The 26,797-nt window shown below is 43.1% G+C and overlaps 1 protein-coding gene across 2 annotated transcripts; it reads left to right on the forward strand.

Annotated features, from left to right (window-relative positions):
* Nucleotides 1-217: 217 nt before the first annotated feature.
* On the forward strand, nucleotides 218-26,547 carry PDPR (pyruvate dehydrogenase phosphatase regulatory subunit). 2 transcript variants are annotated; one of them, XM_021541088.2, is made up of 18 exons: nucleotides 218-477; nucleotides 863-1,162; nucleotides 3,026-3,159; nucleotides 4,149-4,230; nucleotides 4,322-4,485; nucleotides 5,452-5,573; nucleotides 6,393-6,510; nucleotides 7,455-7,604; nucleotides 10,562-10,754; nucleotides 12,555-12,679; nucleotides 14,331-14,486; nucleotides 14,589-14,722; nucleotides 15,109-15,257; nucleotides 16,591-16,703; nucleotides 17,052-17,146; nucleotides 17,753-17,842; nucleotides 18,114-18,296; nucleotides 19,195-26,547. In XM_021541088.2, exons 2-18 carry the CDS (start codon nucleotides 936-938, stop codon nucleotides 19,597-19,599), a joined length of 2,640 nt encoding a protein of 879 aa, XP_021396763.2. In that variant the 5' UTR covers nucleotides 218-477; nucleotides 863-935; the 3' UTR covers nucleotides 19,600-26,547. The 2 variants fall into 2 exon arrangements, with proteins under 2 accessions (XP_021396763.2, XP_021396764.2); XM_021541089.2 differs by having other exon boundaries at nucleotides 866-1,162.
* Nucleotides 26,548-26,797: the final 250 nt, after the last annotated feature.

Raw genomic sequence — 26,797 nt, forward strand, 5'->3', positions numbered from 1 at the left:
TTGTGGCGGTTTATTTCTGAGGGGACGGGCAGGGCCTCGCTCGGCCACGCCCCCGGGCGGGGCGGGGCGGGTGACGCACGCGCAGGGGCGGCTGTCGCGCGGCGGCCGCGGCCGTAAAGCGCGGAAGGTCAGGCCGGCCTCCCTCTGCCCCAGGTGAGCCGGCCCCGCTCCGCGACCCCGCCGCGGCCGCTCCGCGCCCTCATTCCCCTCCCGGCCGCCCCGCAGCGCGGGGTCGGGGGCGAGCAGGCCGAAACGGAGGCTCCTCGGCCCGGCGTTCCCTGACACCCCGCGCCCTGACGCCCCCGTCCCTCGGGCTCCCGGCACGCACCGGAGGCTGCGGGCGGGAGAACCTCCGGTGCTGCTGGGGAGCTGCCGCAGCCAGGCCCTGGTAAAGCTTGTGGCAAAGCTGTTCCCGGAGGGGCCTCTCCGGTGCCCTGTGCCAGTTACTCTGACCACAGACTTCGTTTCCTTCTTCAGGTAAATGCCTGGCAGCGTTAATAATCAAGTTTATTTGTGCCCTAATTACTTCTGGCTTTCGGAAGCATTCCAGAGCATGATCTGTGCCTGATGGCCGTTTCAGTTCTCCTTGTCACTGGTGTGAGAGCTTTTCCACCTTTCGTCTGGTTTTTCGCTCATTGTCAAGTTGCAGTGTCAAAACCAAAGGTGTAATGCTCTGTTCCAGTTTCATGATCTAAGTTGAAAACGGCAAGGTTGTTGTTTCAGGAGTAGCTGCCCTCCTGTTTGTTTGCTCATCAGCTTTCTCATGTCCACTTATACCCGGCCCACCACGTGATGTCTCCTTCTGCCAGCCTCGTGTGTAATAAGATAAGTGGTAATGTGAGTCTCATCTTTTCCTTCCTAGAAGGAGTGGTGCTGAAGTAACATCTGAACACATCTAGGTGGTGCTTTAGGAGAAGTGACAAAGAGCTGCCGGGATGTTCCTCAGATTGCTGTCCGATATCCAGTGGCGGGCAGCTCACCCGAAATGGAGGAGAATGACCAGCTCCCAGCGAAGTACCTCCACTACAGCAGAGCCTCAGCCGGTTTCCCTGCCAGCACAGGCACAGGTTGTCATCTGTGGTGGTGGAATCACAGGCACCTCTGTGGCCTATCACCTTTCCAAGATGGGCTTTAAGGATATAGTCTTGCTTGAGCAGGGCAGGTAAGGATTTCTAGTTAAAAACCCAACAAAATGAGACTTCTATGCAAATAGTATCTGCTGTTATATATTATTTCTATCTCTTCACCTGAACTAAAGTGGAGACCTGGAAATAGCCTTTTCCCTGGGGGAAATAAGGTTATACAGAACATTACTAACAACACTTACTGCCCTTCCCAAGCACAGGGCTGCTCTGCAAGGTGAAGAGTATCCCTTGTGCGATTGTGGTGGGGTAGCTGTGGCTCAGGGCCCGACTCCCATGCAGCTATGCCATTTCCCTCTGCAAGACAGAGAGAAAGTAAGCCAAGAAAACTTAGGATAAAGATATGGAGATTATACTGCGATGAGCAAAACAGACTTAGCCTAGGGAGAATTAATTTAAAATAATTACTTTATTTCATGACAGTTACAATGGATTCAGGTAGTGAGAAACAAAAAGCAAGCATTAAAATGTCACCTTTTTTTTGTCAGCTTCACTCCTGCACTCCAGGGTCTTCTACCTCTCCATAGTGCCCTGAGAAGCATGGGGGTGTGATCAGTACTGGGCTCCAGTGAGCATCCTGCATGCACTGCAGTTCCCATCAGGAAAACTGTACTCTGGTGTGGGTTTTCCATGCACCACAGTTCCTTTGGGAGATATCTAGCTGCTCTGCTGTAATCACAGGTGATCATGTAAAACAATGCAACTGGCAAAGGTGATGGACCATTTTAAAAGAACCAAAAATCCACATTACTCCTACAGCCTGTTGAGCTCTCAGAGCAGATGCTCTGTGTGTCTGAAGCATTACACAGCCAGCAAAGCTCCAGAGGTTGCAAGAGGTTATAAGCAGACATCACTAAAACATCGCCCTGTAAGATGGTGAAATGCTCAGATTATCCACTTAGTTGGAGGATTTAGTGCCTCTGTAAAATAGCCAAGGCTGTTATGATCTGGCTGAGCATAACTGCCCTCATTGTGTTTGGTGAGCTCTCTAGCCGAGCACAGAGTTCCTGTTGAAAGCTGTGCATCTCAACATTTCCCCTGTTGTTTTAGATGTCTGTTTCTGAGGTTTGTTCATGGTATTTTTATGAAGCAGTCTGGGGATCCTGTGCATGAGACACCACTGAAACTTTAGGGTTCGAAGAGGTGTTTATTGTAGCAGCTTCCAATGCCCTGAATAGGTGCTGGACTGTATATTTATCATCTAGAGCTTCCCACCTGATACTGCCTTCAGGAATAATTAGCTGTGGTTCCTGCAGTTTGTGTGACTGGGAAGCAGCAGGTTCTTTCTAGCTGCAAAGAAAAGAAATTTGGTATTCTCATATGAGACCTTGTGAGTGGAGTCCTTCTGAGCAAATTGGGGTGCTGGGCTGTGTTTGCAAGGGAATGTCCTTTTTTCTAGCTTGGAGTAGGGTTTGAGCAGCCCATTAAAGATGAATTAAGATGCTGTGTAGGTTCAGTCTGTGCATGCTCAAGGAGAAGGAGGAATATTGCAGTAGCAGAAATGTCTTATGAGGAGTACAGCATGGCAAGACTGTGCTTCGGCTCTTTGGGTTGTTGTTGAGTAGGGGTGTAGCAAATATTCCTTACCCAGCTGAATCTTAGATTTTTTTTACATAAAATGCTTTCATTGAAAAATGTCAGTGTTTCGGACTTGTTAAAGAGAAATTGTCTTAGAATGCAATGTGTTTTCAAAAGTGAGCAAAAGGAATATCATTCTAGAGATTGTGTCAGCCCTGCATCATCCAGCTTAAAGTGTTGTTTTGATGTGTTTGGGGGAGAAGTTGCTGTGTGGTTTGTGCTGCTAGTGGAGCTGCTGGAGCAGCCTGATGTGGAGTGTGTACCTGGCAGCTGCATGAGGCCCTTCTCTGCACCTTCTCCTGCAGGTTGGCTGCTGGCACCACTCGTTTCTGTGCTGGCATTGTGAGCACAGCCAGGCCTGTGTCCATAGAGCTGAAGATGGCACACTATTCAAACAAGCTCTACCAGCAGCTGGAACAGGAGACAGGAGTGCAAACAGGTACTGAAAGTGTCATCATGGAGTAATCTTTGGGAAACTGTAGTACTGTTGCTGAAATATGTGTGAATAAATAATAAAACCACACTGACTGCATTTTACAGTGTCTTAAGGCTTGAAAGTCCTGTTCTAAAACAATACATATGGACCTAAGCAGATGCAAAGTGATGTCACTAGTGTGAATCGTGAAGAACAGGGAGAAAACTATCAGATGGGCAAACTGAAGGCAGACTACCTGCAAATTGTGACAGTTTGCATGTTGTCTGTAACTTGGGCAGACATGAGAATTTTCACAAGGACATGAAAAATAATATTGCAGTGACTGGAGCAAGTTGGCCTCTTCTGTGCACTGATTTACGTCTCAAAAAGAAAATGTGGTTAACAGGAGCACTGAAGCATAGGCAAAGCTGTGCCTCTTACTGCAGTCTAACCCTGGAAATAACAAGAAAAGATTATGTTGAAATTCTCCCTATCCCTCCAAAATGTCTGAGCATGTACCTGATAGGAAGAAATTGGTCACTCAGTTTTTTTCTGACAAGAGCTTGTCATGTATGTCAGACAAATGAATACCTCTATAGAGATTCATAACTATGCCTGCAATTAAGATGAATACTAATTTAGTGCAGGTGTTGAAGTGACATAATATCTGCTTTTAGTTGTTGAAGTTTTATTCTTCTGAGTAGTCATTAGATCCCTTTTAACTTCTCTCTCTTTTAATAGCTATCATGTTTAAAATTCAGGGTTTTTTTTTATAAATAGGAGTATATGAAGTAGAAAGAGAACACAATTTAAAATTGCTTTTTTAAAAAGTTGGCTCATGCACTTTCTAATTACTAGCTTGTAAGTGTTTAAAGTTATTTGAGGATGTGAGATTTTCAGGCTCCTGAGTAGTGGAAGCAACAAGTCTGCAATTATATTAAAACAGTGAGTCTGAGATGGAAAGGAATTCAAGATCCTGTCCAAATCTGACTTGACTTTGGTCATTGTCATAGGGTACATGAAGACAGGCTCTATTTCACTGGCTCAGACTCAGGACCGACTGATCTCTCTGAAGCGCATTGCTTCATCGCTGAAGTACGTATGAGCAGGAAATGCAACTCAGCTTCAGTGTGCATCAGCTCTCCTGCAAGACAAATGACATGGTGTTTCTTATGTTCTGTGGCAGTGTAATGGGAATACCATGTGAAATTATCAGCCCAAAGAAAGTGTTACAGCTCCACCCACTGATCAACATCCATGACCTTGTGGGGGCCATGTATTTGCCAGAAGATGCACTCGTGTCGTCTGCCAATGTGAGTCTGGCTCTGGCAACCGCTGCCTCACGGAATGGTAGGAGCTTTTTCTATCTACAGAGTGCTCTCCTGCATGATAGCTAAGTTCTGCATCTCTTTTGATGTTCTAACTGAGCACTGAAAACCAAAACTCTGTTAGTTCTGTGAAGTTCAGATTCTTTAAACCTGTTTATTTCTGAAAAAACAAGTTGGATTTTTTACATACTGAATGTTTACAGGTTTCCTGGGATAGTTCAAGCACCTGTTTGTTGTCCTTAATGGTTACATATTTACACTGTTTGTTGCCCTTAGTGGTTATGTATTTCTCTGAAAAAGCACACACCCTTTCCTTCCTAGAATTGATTCAAAATTACACATCAAAATAGTTAATTACCTACAAATGAAAGAGTAGTTGAGCCTTGTGGAGTATTTAATTGAGCACATATGCTTTGGAAATGGGTTTTGAAATGTATTAATAAATGCTGTTCGATCAGTGTGTGGTTTAAAAGTAGGGGAAAGGTTAAATAAGGCGACAGGAAATAAAGGTCATTGAGGATGAAAGTTCATCAGATCAGAAGAAGCTGCTTAGGAAGATACCTCTCAGTTGCTTTTGGCCCAGATTGACTGAATACTGTGTATTGATTTTTTTTCCCACAAAATTACTTATTTCCCATAAGAAAACTAGTCATGCCATCTGAACTACAAGTTTGTTGCATAAAGGATTTGTAATAGAAAGAAGTCCATAGCTGAGACTTTTTTTGTTGATACTGGGCATCTATTTATCACCCAGATTGTCACATGGGGAGAAAAAAAATCTGTAGTTCTTCGCAGTCTCAGCCTATATAAATTGTAAATACGATGTTTTACAAATAATAGGGTTTTGCTTAAGAATTACTGGGTCAAGAATAGAAATTTAGTCTCCAAGAGAAAGTAAGCATTTCAGTTGAGCATAAGGGTTTAAAGCTAACAGTCTGACACATTAGAAAGAAGGCTCATGGTGTAGTGACTCTCTGATCCATTCCAGGTGTCCAGATTCACGAGCGGACGAGTGTCAGTCATGTCACAATCCAGAAGGGTCGAGTGACTGGAGTTGAGACTGACAGAGGGCGGATTCAGTGCGAGTACTTTGTCAACTGTGCGGGCCAGGTTGAATTGTTTAATTTTTTTTTTTTTCTTGTTTCTGTTCCTTAAGAATATGTGCACTTCCCTCTATTTTTCTTTTTTTTTTTTTTTTTTTTTCTTTTGGATTTTTTAATGGTTTGTTCATTGGCTTGGTTTGCTGGAGTAAATCAAATCATGTTACTCATTAGCTTATCCCAGCAGGATAAGGAGGAGTGAAGGAGGAAAAGCAGTGCTTGCCATTTTCTGTGCACCAAACCTGGGTGCAGCTGTAGCTTGTTGGTACGGCCCTGTCCATGGTCTCTCTTCTAGGAGGTTCACTCTTCTGACAGGAAGAACTTTGCTTTGGCTGTTAGGGAGACAGCCCCTTTTCTCTCACTTCCCTCTCGAAAAATTTGTTTGCTTTCACTCCTTAGTGTATGTCTTCTCTACTAGAAAATACACCTGACAATTGCAGTTTCTCAGCTAGCAGCTGTCACTCTAGTTAGTAAAGGGTCTTAGTTCAGGCACTTAAATGCTGACTATTCTGCTTCTAGGTGCTGAACCTAGTACTGACTTTGGTCTACAAATCTTATTTTGCTTTTGTTTTGTAAACCGGTACTTCTTAGTTTTGAGTTAGGGCCCCACTTTTCTAGTTATCATGTTAGGAACAGAAAAACAGTCTTTATCCAAAACAGTTCAAATTCTAAGAAAAGAGAAAAAAATCGTGTCTGTTTAATGTCCTGGGGTCTGAACAAAATCTTGGTATTTTATGAAAGAAAAATCAGAGAGGTGCTTATGTCCTGCTCTTTTCCTGAAGCTGTTTTTTTTTCTTTTCCATTCTGACCTGAATTTTTTTTATTTCAGTGGGCCTATGAGTTGGGCCACTCTGGGGAAGAACCAGTCCATATCCCAGTCCATGCGTGTGAACACTTCTACCTCCTGACACATCCTTTGCAGGAGCCTGTGTCAAGCAGCTTACCAAGTAAGGACTCCTCAGCTCTTCTCACTTCTCTTCATGAATTATACCTGCTTTCCAAGGTGACCTGTATTTTGTGACAAAAAGGCCAATGTCAGGCTATTGGTCCTCAGCTCATTTGGGATTGTGAAGTCCTTCTCTCTGAATTGCTTTGAATATCCTTTTTCAGTGGTAGAAAGAATATCTTTCTTTACTCTTGGGAAAGCTTTTCCTGCAGAAAATGACTTTGAGAGAGTTCATCAACTTAGCAGGAGAATGACCTCGACTCTAGCTCGAGTAGTAGTTGTGTCTGAGTCTTGGATTGTTGCATTTTTGGGCTGGAGAGCATGCTAGTCTTCGCTATGTTTTCCTTGCAGGCTGCTGGCCCCAAATGGCCCATCTATTCCTTTTCTCCAACTGAAGCTAAAGCTTTACAGTGGCATTTACATGTCTATGAGCTGTAGGGGCAACCAAAACTTGAAGTAATTGCTCCTCCCCATGTTCTGGCTTTTGGATCTCTTAAAAAAAAGACTTTGTGTTTGAAAACTGTGGTTGAGAAGTAGAAAGCTTTACTTATTTACTCTCAGTTGTTAGCAAGATTTTCTGCTTCTAGTGAGTAATGTATACACTGTCCAGAGAATTGAGATCTCTGGATGGAGTCCAAGTGCTTCACTTTGATTTGACTAATTAAAACCCCTGTGTGTAGATACATATGTATATGTATGTATATATTCACATACATGTATTCTCAGTTTTCTGTACATGGCAAAAATCGCTGTGGAGCATGTCAGGTGGAGTAACATAAATACTTCAAGGTGACACACTACCAGTGGAAGGAGCAATCCAATCCTGACTGCTTGTCCTAACCCCAGTGCTGCCCACCGTTTTTGTGCTGGTGGCCTGCAGTAAGCTGGATCTGTTACAAATCCCTTCTCTCAATTCCCTGCTCACCTCTTTTCTTCCCTCTGCAGCTATTGTGGACCCCGACGGCAGGATCTATATACGCAACTGGCAGGGCGGCATCCTCTCAGGAGGCTTTGAGAAGAACCCCAAACCTCTCTTCACGGAGGGGCGGAACCAGCTGGAGATCCAGAACCTTCAAGAAGACTGGGATCATTTTGGTATGTTAAAGAAGAAAGGTTCCCACAGCAGTGAAACATATACCTCCAGCAGAAGGCAGAGTTCATGACAGTGCGAGCTGTCATTGATCTGTAGGAAAGATTAATGTTCTCTCAAATTCACTCATCTCTTCATTTTTTAGTAATTTGCTGAAAAAACCTTTACCAAGGGCTGCAGTACCTGAAGGGAGCCTACAGGAGAGCTGGAGAGAAACTTTTGACAAGGAGTGCTAGAACAAGGGGGAATGGCTTCCAAATGACAGAGGGCAGAATTAGATAAGATAGTAGGAGGAAATTTTTCCCTGTGAGAGTGACGAGGCACTGGCACAAGTTGCTCAGTGTTCAAGGTCAGGTTGGGACTAGGAGCAACCTGGTCTAATGGAAGGTGTCCCCACCATGCTGGGGTTGGAATGAGATGAGCTTTAAAATCCCTTCCAACCTAAACCATTTCAGGATTCTGTGATTCTGTGATATCTGTGTTATGTTTTAAAACACCCACTAATCCTTAGCACATATTGCCTTCCTCCAGAGCAGCAAGGTACTACATCAGTTTCCCAGCACACCTCTTCCATTTCAGTTGATTTTTGACTGTCAGTGCCATATGCTGCTCCTCTTGTGACACAGTAGATCAACACTGTTGACCTGCCACATAGCTGTGGTATTTTGTTTCTGCAGCTCTCTTCATCAGGGACTGACTAGTGCATTTCTATCAGTGGCAATTGCTTTGAGGACAGAAGTTGGAATTGTGGCTTCCCAGACTTCATCCTACCATTGACAGTGGTTCATTATATTCCAACTGTTCAGTCTTTCTCTTCCCATTTTATTTGATTCTGATTTTATATTCTGCATGTATTTTTACATGGAGGGCTTTTTCTCTAGGAAAGAGAGAAATGGACTCACATGGTCTGTGAGTCCCTTTCTTCTCCAACACTCCTGCCTCTTTGATGCCTAGTAAGTTGGTATGTGCCCTCTCATCTTCAAACTTGCCTTATATTCAGAAATCTAGCTTTCCCTTATATCAGAGTTCTCTGCATCCCTTGTGAATACACATGCCGCTGGGACCCTAGGCATGGATGGAATTTCACTGATTTCTTTCTGCAGTCATAGTATGTTCTTCCAGCTGTGCTTCAAGTTAAATCAAATAATTTTACTTTGATTTCTGAGAGACACCATTCTGATACAGTAAGTTTAAACTCCAGGGGGTGAAGCCAGGATGGGGTGCTGTTTTGTGTTGGCATATGTTAAAGGTTTTTAGATCCCTAGATGCCTAAAGACTTGCATGAAGATATTAGCTTCAGTAATGAGTTGCTCAAGCTCTGCACCCACTTCATTTTTGGTTTTCATTTGAATAAAATGAAAAGGCACTGCTTGCTGGTACCCCCAGATTGCCCAAGCTTCTGAAGCAGCTGCATGCTATGTTCCAGCTTTACCCTTTTATCTGGTCAAATGTGCTGAACAGTTGAGCAGAGTCAGAGCTAACTCAGGCAGTATTTGATCCTTTTCTAGGGCTGCAGTTCCTGGGGTTTGAGCGCTTGTATTACTGCTTTGATCTTTGTCGTTGGAACACCTTTTGATTTTAAAATAGTCTGTGGAATTGCTTAAATTGGACTGGGTATGAGAACAAATCTAGCACTGATCTCTCTTTTTATCAATAGAAAAATAGCCTGTAACACCAGCCTCTCATTCTGGAATTGTAATGCTTGAGAGAGGGAAGAGAAAGAACGGGTCAGTTCTGTTTTAGCTTCTTAGGTAATGTGAAATCTGATTATTTTACTGCTTGTGCATTAAGCTCAGGAGTATTCCTAGGGCTGAGTCTTGAGGGCTTTTATCTGGAGTACTAAGCAGAGGTAACTTTTGGGCAACAAAAGCCAAGTAGATATCTTACCCGTTTATTAACACTCTCAAATGTCAAACTGTGAAGAGCTGCCAAAGGACTTTTCCAGCGTGACTGGGCAATGAAGCAGTGAGGAAATTCAATGAGGATAAATGTGAAGTGACGCAAATGCATGGGTGTGTGTGGGGATGGTCTTGTTTTCACCATGTGATGTGATGGGCTTTGAACAGACCTTGGGGGCTTGTGTTAGTTCTGTGAAGACATCAGTGCAGCAGTGGTCAAAGCAAAAGACAAGTTAGGAATTACTGGGAAAGGAGCAGAAAACACACTTCATTATGCAACACTAAATCCTTGTTTTGCCAGATGCTAGTTCTTGTTCTAGGCTTCCTGTTTCCAGAGGGTATCATAGGACTGGAGAAGGTCTGGTGGAAGAGCAGCAAGAGACTGATCAAAGTTTGGAATAGTTTCCAGGAATGGTGTGACTGAGTGGGCTGGGGAAAGGAGATGACAGAAGGGAAGTAAACAGAGGTCTATAGATTCTGGAATGAGATAGGCTGGAAGGGGGATTCGTGACCACTGTCTCTTCTATGCTGGGAAGCATAAAAAGAAATTGAGTGTGAACTTTAAAACAAAAGGCAGTGATTCCTCATACAACAGATTTTAACAGATGGAACTCTTGTCTGTATCTGTTGGACTTTTCATGAGGCTGGGAAAGAATGGTCTAGTACTTAAAAGAGAGACCAATTTACAAGTTTCTAAATACAGAAAAAGATACCAAATTTTTAGGAAGTCCTCTGAGCTGGTGGTAGGTGGAGGTTTGCAGAGTGCATGTGACAAGCATCCCATACATTTGCCTGTTCGTACTCCTCACTATTTATCTATTATGTCTGTTCCTATTTCCCAAACAAAACTGAACAGTGCTCTTGCACTGCTGAAAATATACTGAACTCTTGGTCTGGATCAATATGGCTGCTTTTATTGTATGCTGTGTGATCCATTTTGAGTAGTGTGATTCCAGCAAGTAAACCATTTCTCCCATGACTATATCAAAGCATGGAAGCACTTCCCACCTAAAGCAGCTGAAATGTGTTGAGACTATTTTTCTCTTTATTGTCTGGGGTCCTAGGGCCACTTCTGGGTGCCCTCCTGCGCAGGATGCCAGGTTTGGAGGCTCTGCAGATCATGCAGTTGGTGAATTGCCCAGAGTCCTTCACCCCAGACATGCGATGCATCATGGGAGAGTCGCCCACTGCACGAGGCTACTTCGTTCTGGCTGGCATGAACTCAGGTGGCATCTCGTATGGTGGGGGAGCAGGCAAGTAAGTGGTCTATCATTGTTGTGTGTGTAAGCAAGGCTTTAGCCAACAGACTGCTCAGATGATCCTCCTGTGTAGAATGTTGTGGTTGGTATTTGTCATCTCCTCTGACAACAACTCCTCTTTCGTTTCTGACTTGAGAGAAGGAGAGGAGCAGTTGCTGTTTTCTGATTATGTTCTCCAGTGTGCCTTTCAAACCTGTGTTGGATTCTTCTCCTGTCCTGCACACCTCTCCTCTGGCATCACGTCTCCCTGAGCAGCTGGGGATCAAGTAAGCTTTGTTAAAGCTATGTCAGAGGAGGTTTAGGTTGGATATTAGGAAAAGGTTCTTCACCCAGAGGGTGGTTGGATACTGGAATGTAAAGACACACCACCGCACTGGAACAAGCTGCCCAGGAAAGTGGTCACAGCATCAAGCCTGCCAGAGTTTAAGATGCGTTTGGACAATGGTCTCAGGCACCTGGTGTGATTCTTGGGGTTATCCTGTCCAGGGCCAGGACTTGGACTCAGTGATACTTGTGAGTCCATTCCAACTCAGGATATTCTGTGATTCTATGATTCTATAACTGGTATGGTTTTTTTTAAACTACCACAAAGAGATAAAAGCTAGCAAAGCATATATTCCCTCATCTCCCATGCTTCATTATCTCCTTTATCATTTGATTGAAGTCTTTATATCATTTAAGTTGCTACAGCAATTAATTCCTCTGAAAGCAGTGTGAATCTGTTGCTGATGAAACACCATATATATGTGATGCCAGTGCTGACATTAGTTTTAGACTGTCCCCTACAGTAAGATAGGGGTGTAATAATTTCCCAGTAAAATCCAGTTCCTGTGTTAATGCAGATTCTTAGACAGGCATGTAAGTGTGATCTCAGCAGCAAAGTTGCTGAACGATCATTTCTCCCTGTGATTGCCATTTAGTTTTGGTGACTGAACATTCCTGCCACACAGCCTTCTTGAAAAACTGCTCGTTTTTTATGCTGGTGTTAGTATCTGCCTTTGTCTCCACTAGTTTACGTCCATTGTCTAAAAATTTAACTCACTAGAGAAAGAGCTCATAATTATTTTTTGTTGTCACATGAAATACAGAGAAACTTTTCAGTGAGGTTCTCTTCAGAATCAAATTAATTTCTGAAGGTAAAAGCACTGTTTGTTCATTTGTTGCTACAGCCCCAAAATAAACAGCTTAGCTTGCTAATGTAACTTTTCATGATCAGTTCCAAACCCCTTTGTTTTGTTGTCTGCTGGCTGTGAACAGAACCTTCTTCTCTGCTAAATTCTGAGTTGCCTGTGTCCATTAGTTCTGGAGAATGCCTTCCTCCTTCACTGCTGGAAGTGTTGATAGATATAATTTGGCTGGTACCTCGTGCTAAATGAATGCTGTCCCTGGCAGTTTGTGGCTGAGCCTACACCAGGCAATGAGAAATGAGAAAGTAGAAGCATTCAACTCCATCTGAAATGTATTTCAACCTCCTTTTATATCAGAACCTGAGCATTTGACACTGTGTCAGCTAGGTTACCTGTCCAGGCTCTGGCTTCATTTTAGCACATGTCCTGAACTTTGTGCTACCCTGTATGTTTCATCCTAATGGGCAATTAATAATTTGGAAATCTGTGAATGCATTTTATATAGGGAAACTATAGATTCTGCTAGTGTTTAGAATACCATGTTACATGTCTTCTCTCTCACTATTATAAGAAATTCTCAAGTCCGAACTGCTTTCCTTCTTACTTCAAAGCTACACTTTTCCCTTAAAACATTGGCTGATATCTCAGTCTGTCTTTATTTCTTCCATCAGGTACCTGGCAGAGTGGATAGTAAATGGGTATCCGTCAGAAAATGTCTGGCCCTTGGATCTGAAGCGTTTTGGAACCCTTCAGAGCAGTCGCACTTTCCTCCGTCACCGTGTGATGGAAGTCATGCGTAAGTGAGGTCTCTGCGTTTAGCTCTGGCCAGGCTGTCCAAGATTTTGCCCTTTGCTGCACTGTCTCTTCTCTACTATCACTCTGACAAGCATTTTCCTTCTTCCTGACCTCCTTCATGGCAATATAGCCCTTTTCCAGGAGAAAGGAAAGGATGAGGGGTTTTTTGTATGCCAGCATTCTTATTAACTTTTCTAAAAAAATACTGTTGGTACCTTGCTCTCTGCTATTTTTGTGCTTTGCCTCTGATGTAAGGAAATTTTTATGTATCTCTGTAGGGGCTCCAGCCTAAAAAAGCAGTGCCAAGTCTTAACCGGGAATGTTACGCTGTCTCCAAAGATTGTTATTCTTTGCACATCATTAGGGCACAGAGGTACCTTCACTTCCAACTTACGGCTGGATGACCCAGTTATCTTGCATAATTCAGGAAGTCTTCATAGACATACTGCTTTCTCCTGTCAAAGTTTGCGATAAATACCTTGCAGAATAGATTAGAGATGCCATTTTTCTTGTCTAAAGCCATGCTTTGTTTCCTCCTGTTGTTTGAATATCTGTCATATTGTCTGAATAATGTGGATGACTTATTTTCAAATTTGAAATAGAAGTATGAAGTGCTCCACAAGTTGCATAACAGGAACAATTACTTGAATACCAAGTCTAAACTAAAAACATATGTTTGGGTGAAAGCAGAGAAGCTGGGTAAACCTCTTAGCCCTGCTATATCTGGGGAATAAAAACCTTATGCCGCTTTGACCTTCTTCCAAGAAAAAAACACTTTATACTCTGGGCATTAGTCTGCAGTTGCTTTCCAGTACAAACCTCAGTTCTGATAGCTGCAGAATCCCTCTAGTTTTTACAGAGTGAGAAATGTATTCCATTTTTAAAGTGTTATGTTCCCATTCTAATCTAGTCTTCCCTATACCCTGTCCTTCAGGAGTACCAATTTGAGATCTTGCCAGTAAATTCATTAAATTGTTAGCTATGAGGCAGAAATTATGGAAGTGTTCAGTAAGAATTAGTTGGCTTATCTACAATTCTAAGCAGTTTCTGACTGAGGTAAAATCTTAACATTTATAAAGTAGTATTCAAGCATCCTTAAGTTATTACTCTCCACTGATAATTAAGAAGGATGCTTAATGTTTATTCGGGTAACTTGTTTTCTAAATGAAAATATTCTATAGTAGCTGAACCAATAGAGAAGCCATTTGGAAAAGCTTCAGTGATTACAAAAGGCTGAATTGCCAGTATTTAAGAAGGCAAATGAGATGGTCCCTGTAGCTGTGGGCTGCCACCCCAGCATTAGCTTTGTCAAAATATCAGATACAGTGCAGTGCCAGGGAAGAATCCTGCATAATTAATACTAGTCAGCATGACTTCATGAAAAATGAGAGTTTTTGTTATCTAGCAGAATTATCATGAGACCATAAATATCTATAAATATAAGTGTTTTGTGCAAATATTATTACTCTTATTTTGAAGAGCTATAAATGGATCAAAATAGATTAGTGGATTTTCAAAAGCAAGAAAAGGAAGGTTGGAGCTGTTTTGAGGGAGTTTTTATTGCTGGTTCAGATATTAATAAATACTGATAATCTGAAAGAAAAGTTTAGATAATCACTTTGCCTAATAAAGGATCTTTATGACCACTGCAGCCCTCATGTATGATCTGAAAGTGCCCCGCTGGGACTTCCAGACTGGCAGGCAGCTGCGCACTTCACCTCTGTACGACCGCCTGGACGCACAGGGAGCCAGGTGGATGGAGAAGCATGGATTTGAGAGAGTCAAGTATTTTGTCCCACCTGGGAATGGTGAGATCATATTTTCCTCTGCCTAGTGCTTCCCAATTGGTCTATGTAAGGTCTTAATTCATACAGTATATTAATTTTTCCTTTGATTTTTCTTTGTATTAGATCTGCTGGATTTGGATCACAGCAAAACCTTTTACAAACCAGACTGGTTTGATATTGTGGGTTCTGAAGTCAAGTGCTGTAAGGAAGCAGTTTGTGTTATTGACATGTCATCTTTTACCAAGTTTGAGATAAGTGTAAGTACCTAGGAAGGGCCCACCTGGCAAAGGTGACCTTTAGCTTATTATTGCCTGCTTTTGCAAAAAACTCTGTCTCCTGTTGAGAATAGATAGAGGAAGTCACACTGTATAGCTAAATTCATGTTGTACCACAGTATATAGCACAGACTGGGTTTTGTCTGTCAGGGGCCCAGTTTATAGAAATATCAGCTTAGTCTATACATAGAATTTGACCTCAGGCACTGTGGCACTGTTATATCCTGTTACGCTCAAGACGTCAGTGTCACGATCATCACAAATTGAAATAATTTGGGCCAGGATGTTGATGCGATCTTAAGCTGCCCCAGTGGATTTGTTTTGCTCAGGCAGCTTGTCTGACTTTCTCTTCCTTTTGATTCATGTAGTCCACCGGAGACCAGGCCCTGGAGAGTCTGCAGTATCTCTTTGCGAATGACCTGGATGTGCCAGTTGGGCATGTTGTGCATACAGGAATGCTTAATGAGAATGGAGGCTATGAGAATGACTGCAGCATAGCCCGGCTCAGCAAGCGCAGGTGGGTGTGCAGACAAGCATCTTTAGCAGTCACCCTTTTGTTGTTTGAGCCTTTAAGGGCTTTTTCATCAAGACCATAAACTTTTGTCACCACCCTGAACTAAAAAAGTCTCACTCCTCCAGTAGTATTCCTAATACAGTAACTCAAGTGAAAGGGGGCTTCTGAACTTAAAAACATTGGGGAAAATAAGCCTTTTATCAGGATTGCAGATGAACATAGATTTCCTCAAAATGTTGGAGCTTTAGATGTTTAATTTCTTAATTGAGATACAATTTTTTTTTAGCAGTCACTGGAGTTTATTAGTTTAGGTAACCATTTAAAGTGTAAACTAACTCCTGACCAATGTCCTTATTGGAATTGCACATTGAAAATACTACTTTTTGATTATTTCAATTTTCGTTGCAGTATAATTCTCAGTTCTGCAGTCTTTTATCATTCTTTGTGCTCTTTCATGCAAGCTGACATGATCACAGGATTTTAGCCTTAGACTCACTAGTTTGGGCTCTCTTTGGCATCCGATGAAAAGCTTTCTCATTTTTAAGAACTTAATAGCCATGGCTGTGTATATAAATCCAGCTGAGTGTTGGATTTATTCTTCTGGATGATTTTCTATGTGAAAACATAGAAAACAGTGAAAACTGTACTGGTATGATGTTGGAACTCTGATATGGTGTGAAAGCATTTTGTTGCTTCTCTTTCAACTAGAAACAGCTTTTAGTTCTCTTCCACTTCTGTCTGCATTCATGTATTGCTTGAAAGTATTGTCTTCTCTGTGAAACCAGTATCTTCCCTCCGTGCCTAGTGATTTCTACAGATGTTGATGTACTTTAACTCACAGTTTGTATCAGACACACACAGGCAGTTCATTTTCCCATATCAAGTGGAGTTCTGTTTTTGGAAACTGTTAACAATAACCATCATTGTGTGTGAAAAGACTTCAGCTAAAACAAGAAATTGCTGTGTGAACCATCTCTACTCCGACTGTCAGAGTAAAAAGAATCACTGGTGGTGAAGAGCTGTAAGTCACTTCTGCAAATCAGTTGTGACCTTTGAGATACTCTGTCAACTTCCTGCAGAATTCCCTGTGTTCTACGTCTAGTCACTTCTTGTTGCCAGACCACTAGTAATGCTTGAAGTGGGGGATTTCTTTTCATGACAGATGTAATGGCATTGATCCAGAGACTTGAGCTGTGGTTTTCACAAACCAGCTTGTTTTGATCTCCTGTTAGTTTGGAAACTGCTGAATGGCTCGAGTAGTTATGAATGAAGAATGAACTGATTCACTTTGTGGTTGTTTTTTCATTGTTTCTTGGGTTTGATTTGTCTGTTCCAGCTTCTTCATGATTTCCCCCACTGACCAACAAGTTCATTGCTGGGCCTGGCTGAAGAACCACCTGCCCGATGACAGCAACCTGGTCCTAGAGGATGTGACCTGGAAGTACACAGGTAAGAAATCACTAAAAGCAGACCTCCTCAGACAGCTCAAAATCACAAATGGTGTCTCCTGCTGCATGTTATTTAATTGTTCAAAGTGCCTGGAGTTGTGATTTAGTCTCCTTTCCAAACATTTGGATGAAAACAGCATTTCAGAGACTCTTTTCTGGCAAGCCATGAGCTAGGAGACAGCATTATTTTACTGTGGAGTATCAGGAGAGAGTTTAATGATTCTCTCCTCTGTTCTTTAATGTAAACACACCTATTAGTTCAGTAAGACTTCAGAATTGGAACAGCATGTTATACAGCAGGCAAGATTTCTCCAGTCTCATCCTAACGCTGTTTTGTTCCCCTCTTTAGCTCTCAATCTGATTGGTCCCCGTGCTGTGGATGTCTTGTCAGAGTTGTCCTATGCCCCAATGACTGCAGAACACTTCCCCTCTCTCTTTTGCAAGGTGAGCAACTGTGCTTCTGTTCTCATTCTGCTAGGTTTTTCAAAGCATGCATAGAAGGAGAGGAGAAATGTTTGGATAATTGAGGTAGAATTAAGATTTACAGGAAGGTTTACTGCAGTTACTGAAATAGGTTGGTAAAGAACTCCCTAGGCCCACTTGTCTTTGGGTTGTGTTTGCTAAATATATAGGTGAATATGCATTTGTTTTCAGTATTCCTCTTGCCATAGACTTGTCACCATTTGATATCTTGACATGTTTCATATAATCAATTATGTCAGAGGGGCAGCTGGGATTGGGGACTCTGACATCATTGTCTCCTATCAGCCTGTTAAAAGGCTGAGCAGATAGTTGCTATTCAGCTTCTGTCTTGTATCTAGAATACAACCTGTATCCTGACCTAGTTCCAGGGCTTATTGCCAAGTGTCAAGAAATGACTAACAAGCTTGGGTAATGTGATATCACTATTTGAAATTGGAAATATAAATTTGTTACAAGTATGTGCAGGTGGCAAAGGGGAGAGAGGGCTGGGCAGTGTGGATGTGTGCTCCTTCTAGGTCTCTGTGCTGTGTTCCAGTTTGGATGATTTCACCCCCTCTGATTCTGCAGGAGATGAGCGTGGGCTATGCTAATGGCATCCGTGTGATGAGTATCACTCACACAGGAGAACCTGGCTTCGTGCTTTATATCCCCATAGAGGTAAGAGTGCACTGCAGCCTGAGCTAATTAAAGCAGTTGCTTGCATGCATAAATCGGAAACATTTTCCAAGTTGACTCCAGGTGATGAGATGTCTGATTTGCACCACAGGAAAGCTGCCTGCAGGCACCGGGGGAGTTTTTCTGCTTAATATTGCATTCCAGTGGAGCAGAGCTCTTGTGCTTCAGTGGTGGGGGACAGTGACATGCCTAGTGGTGCCAGATGCTGCTGCTCTCTCCCGGTGCCAGTGTGTGTTTCACCCTTCTGTTGCAGTACGCCCTTCACGTGTACAACGAGGTGATGAACATGGGGCAGAAGTACGGCATTCGGAACGCCGGTTATTACGCGCTCCGCAGCCTGCGCATTGAGAAGTTCTTTGCATTCTGGGGCCAGGATCTGGATGCTTTTACTACTCCTATGGAGTGTGGACGCGAGTTCCAGGTCAAGCTGGATAAGGTACACCACCTTCTGTACAGGGTTTGGTGGCAGAGCAGAACTGGACTAAAAGGTTGCCAGGCAAGCGGATGGATGTGATTTTATGGAGTTGAGTGCAGTAGCTGTAACATATATTCTTGTACTTCAGGAGGCTGCTAGAAATACAAAAATTCTGTTTTCTGCCTTCCTGGGCAGCATTCCCAGTGACCTGTGCCTGGTGCTGCTTATTGCTTATTTTCTGTAGTGCCCAGTGTGGCAGAGGTGCTCTGTACCTTACAGATGCTCAGAATTCTTGCTTTTCTAAGCTGTTTTCCCAATCTGATGAAACAAAAGCCAGCCTGTGCACCTGGTGTCATTTAATTATGTTAAACATGAGACTAGGCGCCAGGTAACAGGTGTTCTGTATTTTTAATGAAACAGGGAAGTTTGTAGAACAGTGTAGAGTTATATCATGCTTTTGTGGTAGCAGGTGCTGTTGCTATCACTGTCTTGTTTTCTTTTTTCCATCTTTGCATGAGCCAAAACAAATGCTTGTATTGCCTCAAGAAAAGAATGTAGTGACTAAGGATACAAATTTCATATTACTTACAGTTTACCTCTGGTTTATAAAGAAGGGTAGACTTCTGGAACAAGAAAAATGGCAAAAACTGGAATGGAAACGTGGTTTTCGCTAGAGTGAAAGTTAAAATGATTTTTCTAAAGACCAGCTTCACAAACATTTCTGTGTTTTTTAACATCTAAAGCAAAACCATGATAGAAAAGTATCTGAACTGGGCTTCTTGTATATAGAGGCAGCCCATTTTGATAGGGCATAAGTTGCAAGCATAAATTGCCCTTGTTGGCAACTTGTTCTGCTGCAGCTTAGCAGCTGCCACACTTCATGTCCCTCACATCAGCTGCCACTCCCTTTTTCCCACAGGGAATGGAGTTTCTTGGCCAGGATGTGCTGTTGGAACAGAAGCAGAACGGGGTGTACAAGCGCTTTACCATGTTCATTCTCGAGGACCATGACACGGATATGGACCTCTGGCCCTGGTGGGGGGAGCCCATTTTCCGCAACGGCCGCTACGTGGGCAAGACCACCAGCAGTGCCTACAGCTACACCCTGGAGCGCCACGTCTGCCTCGGCTTCGTGCACCACTTCGACGAGAAGACGGGAGAAAAGCTGGTGGTGACAACTGACTTCATCAACCAGGGAGAGTACGAGATCGACATCGCCGGGCAGCGCTTCCAGGCCAAAGCCAAGCTCTATCCCTTCAGCTCCCTCTTCACACAGCGGCGCCGCAAGGATGAGGTGGAACTGAGTGGCTACCAGCGGGAGTAGTGCTGAGTAGATAGACCTGCCCCTTGTCCCAGGCTGGAGTCTTCTCCCACCATCTTCCAGCCCTTTCTCACCTCATACATTTCTTTCTTTTCCTTTCTTGTCTTGCAACTTTTAAACTTTTTCCAGTGTGTTACATTTTGTATATTTAAAACTTTAATTTTCAAGCTTTCCCAACCCTGTCTGTCTCCCTCCTTCAACCCTTGCCAGGGTCCCCTGTGCCCCAGTGGATGAAGCACAGTGCTGAACATGCAGAGATGCCTGTGTAGGAGTGAACCCCACCAAAGGCCTTGGCCTTCTACTGATGGGAGGGGTTGGGGTGAATCCCTGAAGACTGCACTCTTCCTCTCTCCTCTCCAGCGTAAAGCATGGGACAGCAGGTCTTTGCTGCCTGTGGTTCAGGTGGTGGCTGACCTCACCCTGCTCTCCACATACCATGTGTTAGAGGGGTTGGTGTGCTGGTGCACACGGCAATGGAACTATCAGCTACCTCACTGGCATGAGATAAAGCATTATGTGAGCACAGCCTAGAGACAGGCTTTGGTGTTGTCCAGCCTGTCACTGCCCTCCTTTGTCCACCACTTTGGCTTTTCCCTAGCAGGGAGTAGATTTAACATCAGAGTATTGAGATGACAGTAGCATTGGTAAGTGCATTGTTGGTGGGATTGGACTTTTTTGTGTGGGGTCACTGAAAGTAAATGGCCTTCTATAAATATAGTCAAAGATTGACATGTGCATTTCACTTCTATAAAGGAATGTTGGGGTTTTTTTATTAGCAAGAATACTGATTTCTAACAAGGATAGATGTTGGTGTTTATTGTTAAATAGCAGTGTTGAAATGCTGCTTCTGTTTAAGCTGCACAATATACAGTCTCTTTGGGGATTGTCTTTCACTTTATGCGACTTGGTCAAACTCATCTGGCAAGGTTCATGGAGAACTTGTGTTGGTTTGGGGAACTTGAGCAGCAGGAGGGGATATTACCTTGTTTTAGTTGCCTGTGGTTATTTTGAAGTTGTAGGAAAAGGCACAGCATTTGTCTCACCTGTGGTGCGAGAAACCCTGGGTTTTCTGCTGGTGGTGAGAGAATGTTTCGGCAGCTCCTGCTGGACTCAAAAGTTTGTCTTCTGTTTTCCTCCTCAAATTGGTTGCACTTCTTTGTCTCTCAGTAGTACCTCAGCTGAAGGGGGTTGAATAAGGGAGTGAAGGGAGCATGGTAGTGGGATTATAAATTGCTTTTCTTCAGCACTGCTCTTTGCATCTGGCTTCTCATACAGATACTCCAGATGGTGCAGCTGGAAATTCACCCCTTCTTCAGGTGTCAAAATGTGCCAGTTCAATCACTGATGATAAATGGTGAAGAAATAGGGGTATGCTGAGTTGTCTTGTGCACATTTGCATCATCATCTTCATATTTTGAGCACAATCAAAAACCAAGATGCTTTTCATTTACTTTAAAAAGATCTGTTAAATGTTTTCCCTGCCTCTGATACCACATACTTCTCATGGTCTTTCTGCTTCAGCATCTGTTTTGGACTTCAAACACAACCTTGCACTGTTGTCTGCCCCGTTAGCTGTGGTGAACACTTTCTCTATGGTCTAGAACCACTTTTGGACACTTTATTTTCCAGTTGAATGGTGAGCATCAGTAATATAAATATGAGCTCAAAAGCTCCCCTGGTTCTTGTTTTAAGTTTGTTTACTGCTGCTTTAGTTGCTTTGAGCTGTGCCTTCAGTTGGGTCTGTGGCTGCCAGTTCAGGAAACTGTAAGGGAATTTAGGATTCGAGCATATGGTATAGTAGGTTGGATGTAGATATCACTTCTCTGAGCATGCATTCCTTTGTGGTGAGTTCCACTGAAATGTGTGGCTTCTTCCAGGATTTCAAACTTAGTTCTGAACTGACATGCAGAATTTTCCAGCTTTTTAAAAGTAGTAACCACATTGGGGCACTTTTTTGAGATCTCAAAAAGCCCAGAGTACTCTCTGCAGCTGCTGTAGGCGAGATTCCGCCTGCTTGTCATTTCTGCCAAATTCCCCTATTATTGCTCTCTGAACTGAAATTTTGCCTGGTATGTTAGAATTAATCACTTAAATGAAAGGTTCATAAAGCATCTAATAGCAGTTTAAACTCTATAATTACTTCTTGCATCTCTTTTCTGCTTAGAGATACCATGATTCCATTGTTCCCATGCTAGACATGTGTACCAGGGAGCACCTTGGTCCTTCTCTGTTGGTTTTATAGGACACTGCTTCGCCTTCCTTATCCACAGACACAGGCATTCAACCAAAGAAAGAGTTTTGTATGTGATATTTAGGATGTGGAGTAGCCCTTCTGCTTAGGGTTCTTAGAGGTTCTTTGAGCAGCCCTTCAGCTTAGGGTTTATTGACCATCTGTTGCAGGTGAATAAGGCATGATACTCCTTCAGGAGAACGCAAAGTATAGGGCCAAGGTGAGCTGAAGTTTGTATTGAAACTGCTGAAGAGAGATTTTAGCTTGAGCTGTTCAATTCTCTGCAGAGCTAGAATTAGTTAAGACCAAACTGGAAAGCTAGGAGCATACTGTCCTTTACCAACCACTCATTCCAGCTGTATTATATTCCTCCTTGTGATTATTTTTTCCTTTTCCCTAATTTAATGGTGCCTGCTAGTTCCTCAGGCAACTTTTCATACATGGATGTCTCTTCTCCAGCAGTTCTGACAGTAAAATTGTGTTTTATGAGCTACTTTTGTCGTTATGTCTGCTAAGGTTTATTTTATGTCTGAAAGGTTTATTTTATGTCTAGATCTATTGACTTTTCCATACCAAAAATAGAGAGTGGAAATAGTTTTCCACCATGATGGTAGATATAGCAACACTTCTGTGTTTGCTGTTTGAAACTTGGGTGGTTTGGTAATTGTCAGTCTTACAGCTCATTAACGCCTACTCCGACCTTCCCTGCTATGAATTCTCTTCTTGTTTTATATCAGAACCTGAGAGGTCTTTAACTGCTGTTCAGGCTTAGTCAATTTAATTTCTGGTGTAGCTATTTTTACACTTACAATGTAAAGAATAGTTTGCCTTTACCAACTTGAACACCCATCAAGAGGACAATTGGATCACGTTTTAAAATAGTGATACCTAGTTGGAGGAAGATCCTTCTAGCATAGTGTTTTCATCTTGAGATATTAAGCAGTGATGTAAGACTCTAATCCCTTTATCTGATGATTAAAGTAGAGTGCCTAAAAAAAGAACAACTAAATCTGTTGAAGAGTTACTACTACCTTTGGTATAGCTTCAAATTAGAAAATTAAAAATCAGATCTTTGAAGCTGCTGTAGGTTAGTCTTTACATCCAAGATGGTAAATAACAGGGACTGTAAAATTCTACATCCTGATTCTCATCATTAAAACTGCCTTAAAATGCTTTTTGCTAAAAAAGGTGTTTGTTCTCATTCTGCACAGTAAGACTATGAACCTTGGATTGGGAAACACAAAAATAGCATCTCTCTCTGTGGCAGTGGAAAGGGAAATGGCCTCATTCTGTGCTGAAGCAGCAGCTGCAGGTCTGCTCTCTGCACCTCGTGTGTATCACTCACAGGGTTGTTACCAGTTCTCTGAGTCTTGCTGTCCAGAATGGGAACAGCCCGTGGATTCTGTTCATCCAGGCATCTTTACAGGGAAGGTGGCCAGTGAATCCATGTAAATGTGCATCCTTGAGAAGGACTGGCTTGCCCAAGTGCAGTCTGGAGTCAGGGGAACTTATGGAAGACATAGCACTTTCTTCCATTAAATTATTTTTACACAGATATTGTCTTAACCTTGCTGTGTCCCTTCCTAAGTTATCCTGTTTTGTTAATCGTTGAGTAAGTAATGCAAGCCTTGAATAAAAGTGGTACTAGAAAAGCAGGAGTATATTGTTCATATTTAACAATCTGAGGATAAAATTAGTAGTCTATTTCTAGAATTATGTTTTGTGTTTCAGGAGGATGTGTTACAACAGTCATTTTCACATCTGTCTTTGCCAGACTTAGTTTCTATTTGTTTTCTCCAGTATCTAGATTTGATAGGCCTTGTTGAACAGTTTCTTATTTTGCAGAAAAGAAGGGAGGTTTTATAAAACTTCCACTGCATCTCCACATCTTGGTGTAAGCTTGGATTCCTCCTTTTTACTGTTGCATTTGAGTTGCCATCAATACTGTTGCTCTTCCTGTAACACCTTCAAATTCTGCTGCTGTACAATTTCTCATGCACAAGGTTCTTCTTTTCCTTCAACCTGATGCTTTGTCACTGGAGCCAGGTTGGCTCTAGATCTGTGTCTCTGCATCAGCTTAATTTATTCAACTTTCAGATGGTGCTGATACCAACATCAGAACTCCAGGCAGGTTTGTGGCCGCTGTAAATCCCATCATTTAACCCTCCCTTTCCCTGTGCCAGGATTTTCCCACTATCCTTAACACTACTTTAATCTCCTTTCTCAGGTGGCTGAGTGCATTAGTCTTTTTGCCATCAGAGAGTGAGGCATGGCAAGATAAAAGCTGTTGGAGGGATGATGGAGTGGCTCAGCTGAGGTGGAAGGAGAGGTGCAGTGAAGATTTGATCCTTTGCTCATTATTCAACTCCTTAAGCCCAGCCTTGGAGAGATGATCAGCTTTGATTCCCAGCTCAGGGAGCATCTTCCTCTGCAGCCTTGGTGCTGGACAAGTGGGAGCCCTGTCTCTAGGCTGAGTTGGGACAGCATTAGCACTTGTTTCCCAGCACACATTTGCCCCTCTCATTGCGATGAAGGAAATCGTTCCACACAGGAGAAGTGGGGACTGTGTGCACTTGGTTGCCTGGAGCACTTTTGTCTCCCTGGCACATTATTGTAGCTGTAAAGGTACAGCACTGACGTCACCAACCTCATCCTTCCATGTTTGAACAGAACGGTGACATTTTGGGAAGAGATCTGTAAAAATGAGGTAGTTCCCATGTCAGGGGAATGGGGAGTTGCTTGCAAGGGCAGAAGTAATTTTTATTTAAAACACAGCTCTTGGCTGCTGATAACAGTGAGCAAAATGTTCACAACCTTCACATTTGTCTTCTCAAATGAGTTTATTATAGTACTGGGTCAGAATAATTTCTGTCTATTTCAGGATGTTTCTTTTGTTTTAAACTAATTTTTCCTTAATTGATTGTTTGGATTTCTATTTTTAAAAAAAGGCATTCAGTCATGGAACAAAACTCAAGAAAGGCAGGGGTTGGTGTCATCTGATGACTTCAAGCTGTCACTAAAAAGCATTTGAAAATTTTCTTTGCACTTTAAACTTTCCTTAAGTATTATGGCTGTAGCAGTGTGCTTATAGCCCTTGGCATGAGTAGTCCTTGCATTTGAGAGAGGAGAAAAGAATGAATATTTATAAATGCTGTAAAGCTTTAGGTGAGGTGTTTGGGCTGTGCCTGCCATTTGATTTCCTTCCTGGCAAGCTGTGTGCTGTGTGCCCAGAGATGGTAATTTTGAGCAAGCACTGGAGGATGGTGGAAGCTGCTGTTGCAGTATGAGACTGGAATTTGGAGCTGGGAGCCCTTGTGCCTGTCCAGCTGCTGGGCTGACACCTTCCTGTTTGCTCCCCACCCCCACAAAATTGATTTATTCACTTTTTCCTTGTGTGTAATGGGTTTTTTCTTTCTCTAAAGAATCCTGGGCTGGTGTAGAGTACTCTGTGGGTGTCCCATTGCATTAAAGGAAACAAAATTCTCTGCCTGAATGCTTCCCTGCCGTACCAGCTGACATTTGCAGGCAGGAGTTGGGAGAAGCAGGAGGGGAGGGGATCTGCTACCGCCTGTCATGTTTGCTGAGATGGCTCTGAGACTTCTCATCTCCCATTTGTCTCAAAGCTGGGCTGGATTACTGATGTCAGGCTGGCTTCTGGATTACAGCACAAGCCAGAGCTACTCTGCAGGTGTGGCACACTGGGCTGATGTTCTGTTAAAGATTCCACCAGCTGGGAATAAGGGATATCACCAAAACGGAGCAGTACGTTATAATTAGGAAAGTGTTCGCATTAATATTTACTGATTTGTTAATACTGGTAACAGTTGATCTTCCCACACAGATCCTTGACACCTGCTACAAGCAGAGCAGATAGCTGGGAGTTGTCAGCCATCCCAGCTAGGACCTGATCCATTTTGTGTGCATGGAGGAAAATCTGTGCTGCTGCCTTCCACCATGGAACCACTAAGATTTTTTCCATCCTAAAATTCCCTCCTTTTCCCGTAGCGGGATAGATCTCACTTCTTCCAGTATAACCAGAGGCAGATTAGTATCTCTCATGTCCTTGGCAGGTTCTCCTGCATCTCCTGGTCAGGCTTGCAGCAGGACACTCATCCAAACCCCCCTTCATGCTTTTGTCTCCTGAGACCAGATTTTAAAAGGGCTGGGAAGATTTCTGATGCACACTGCTGCCGGAATTTTAAGAACAACTGAAGTTTGAGCCTGTGAAAACACTCTTCTAGTGCCTTATGTTTGTGAATGTTGTGCAATGGATGTAGCTGGAGTGGGACAGAGCAAGGAGCAATGTCAGCAGCATGGTTCCCCGTCCACTACGGCCATTTCCCTCTGCCCTGCAGGCTTTGGCAAGCAGCTGCCAGCAGGTTGTCCCCAGCAGCACAGGGAGGCTCTTTAATCCCTTTGCAGTGTGGGCTCAGAGAAAGCTTGTGCTAGGTACTCCTCCTTCGAGGGGAACAGTGGTCTCATCTCTGCTGAGTTTGGGTTTGGAGGGGTTTAGGAGAGACAAAGCTGCTCTGATTGCCAGACTCTGTGGCAGAGGACGTGGACAGTTGTTCCCAAACGCACAAGTCAGGGTGAGTTTGCTGCTCTCCACTGAGGCCACGTTGTCATGTATGCTGTATTTATATCATGCTTGATTTCATTTCATATTTTGGTTGGCTTAAATGTTGCTAGGTTTGTATATTAATAAAGAGGCATTTTAACTACTTCTGAATTTTGCTGTTAGTTGTGCAAGACCCTTGTGTGTCAGAATCCAAATGCCCCTGGCTGTCTGGATGGGATCCTGCAGGGACACTAGATTTGTTGAAGGGTCCAGCCCTGGGAGCTGGAGTGAGTTCTGGGCCTGCTACATAACCCTGGGGAAGTCCCTTCCCTGTCTCGGCCTGTATCCACATTCAAAATTATGTCCTTCAGCAGCTTGTCCATGTCATTCCCTCTACTGTGGTGGGGCTCAGG

Source organism: Lonchura striata, chromosome 13 (genome assembly GCF_046129695.1).
Source record: "Lonchura striata isolate bLonStr1 chromosome 13, bLonStr1.mat, whole genome shotgun sequence".
In the NCBI taxonomy this organism is placed as follows: Eukaryota; Metazoa; Chordata; class Aves; order Passeriformes; family Estrildidae; genus Lonchura; species Lonchura striata.

Coding starts and splice junctions, on each gene's coding strand:
- PDPR (XM_021541088.2), top strand. CDS start 936: ATGTTCCTCAGATTGCTGTCCGATATCCAGTGGCGGGCAGCTCACCCG. Junction 6,511..7,454: donor TGTGTCAAGCAGCTTACCAA/GTAAGGACTCCT, acceptor TTCCCTCTGCAG/CTATTGTGGACCCCGACGGC. Junction 17,147..17,752: donor TCCCCTCTCTCTTTTGCAAG/GTGAGCAACTGT, acceptor CTGATTCTGCAG/GAGATGAGCGTGGGCTATGC.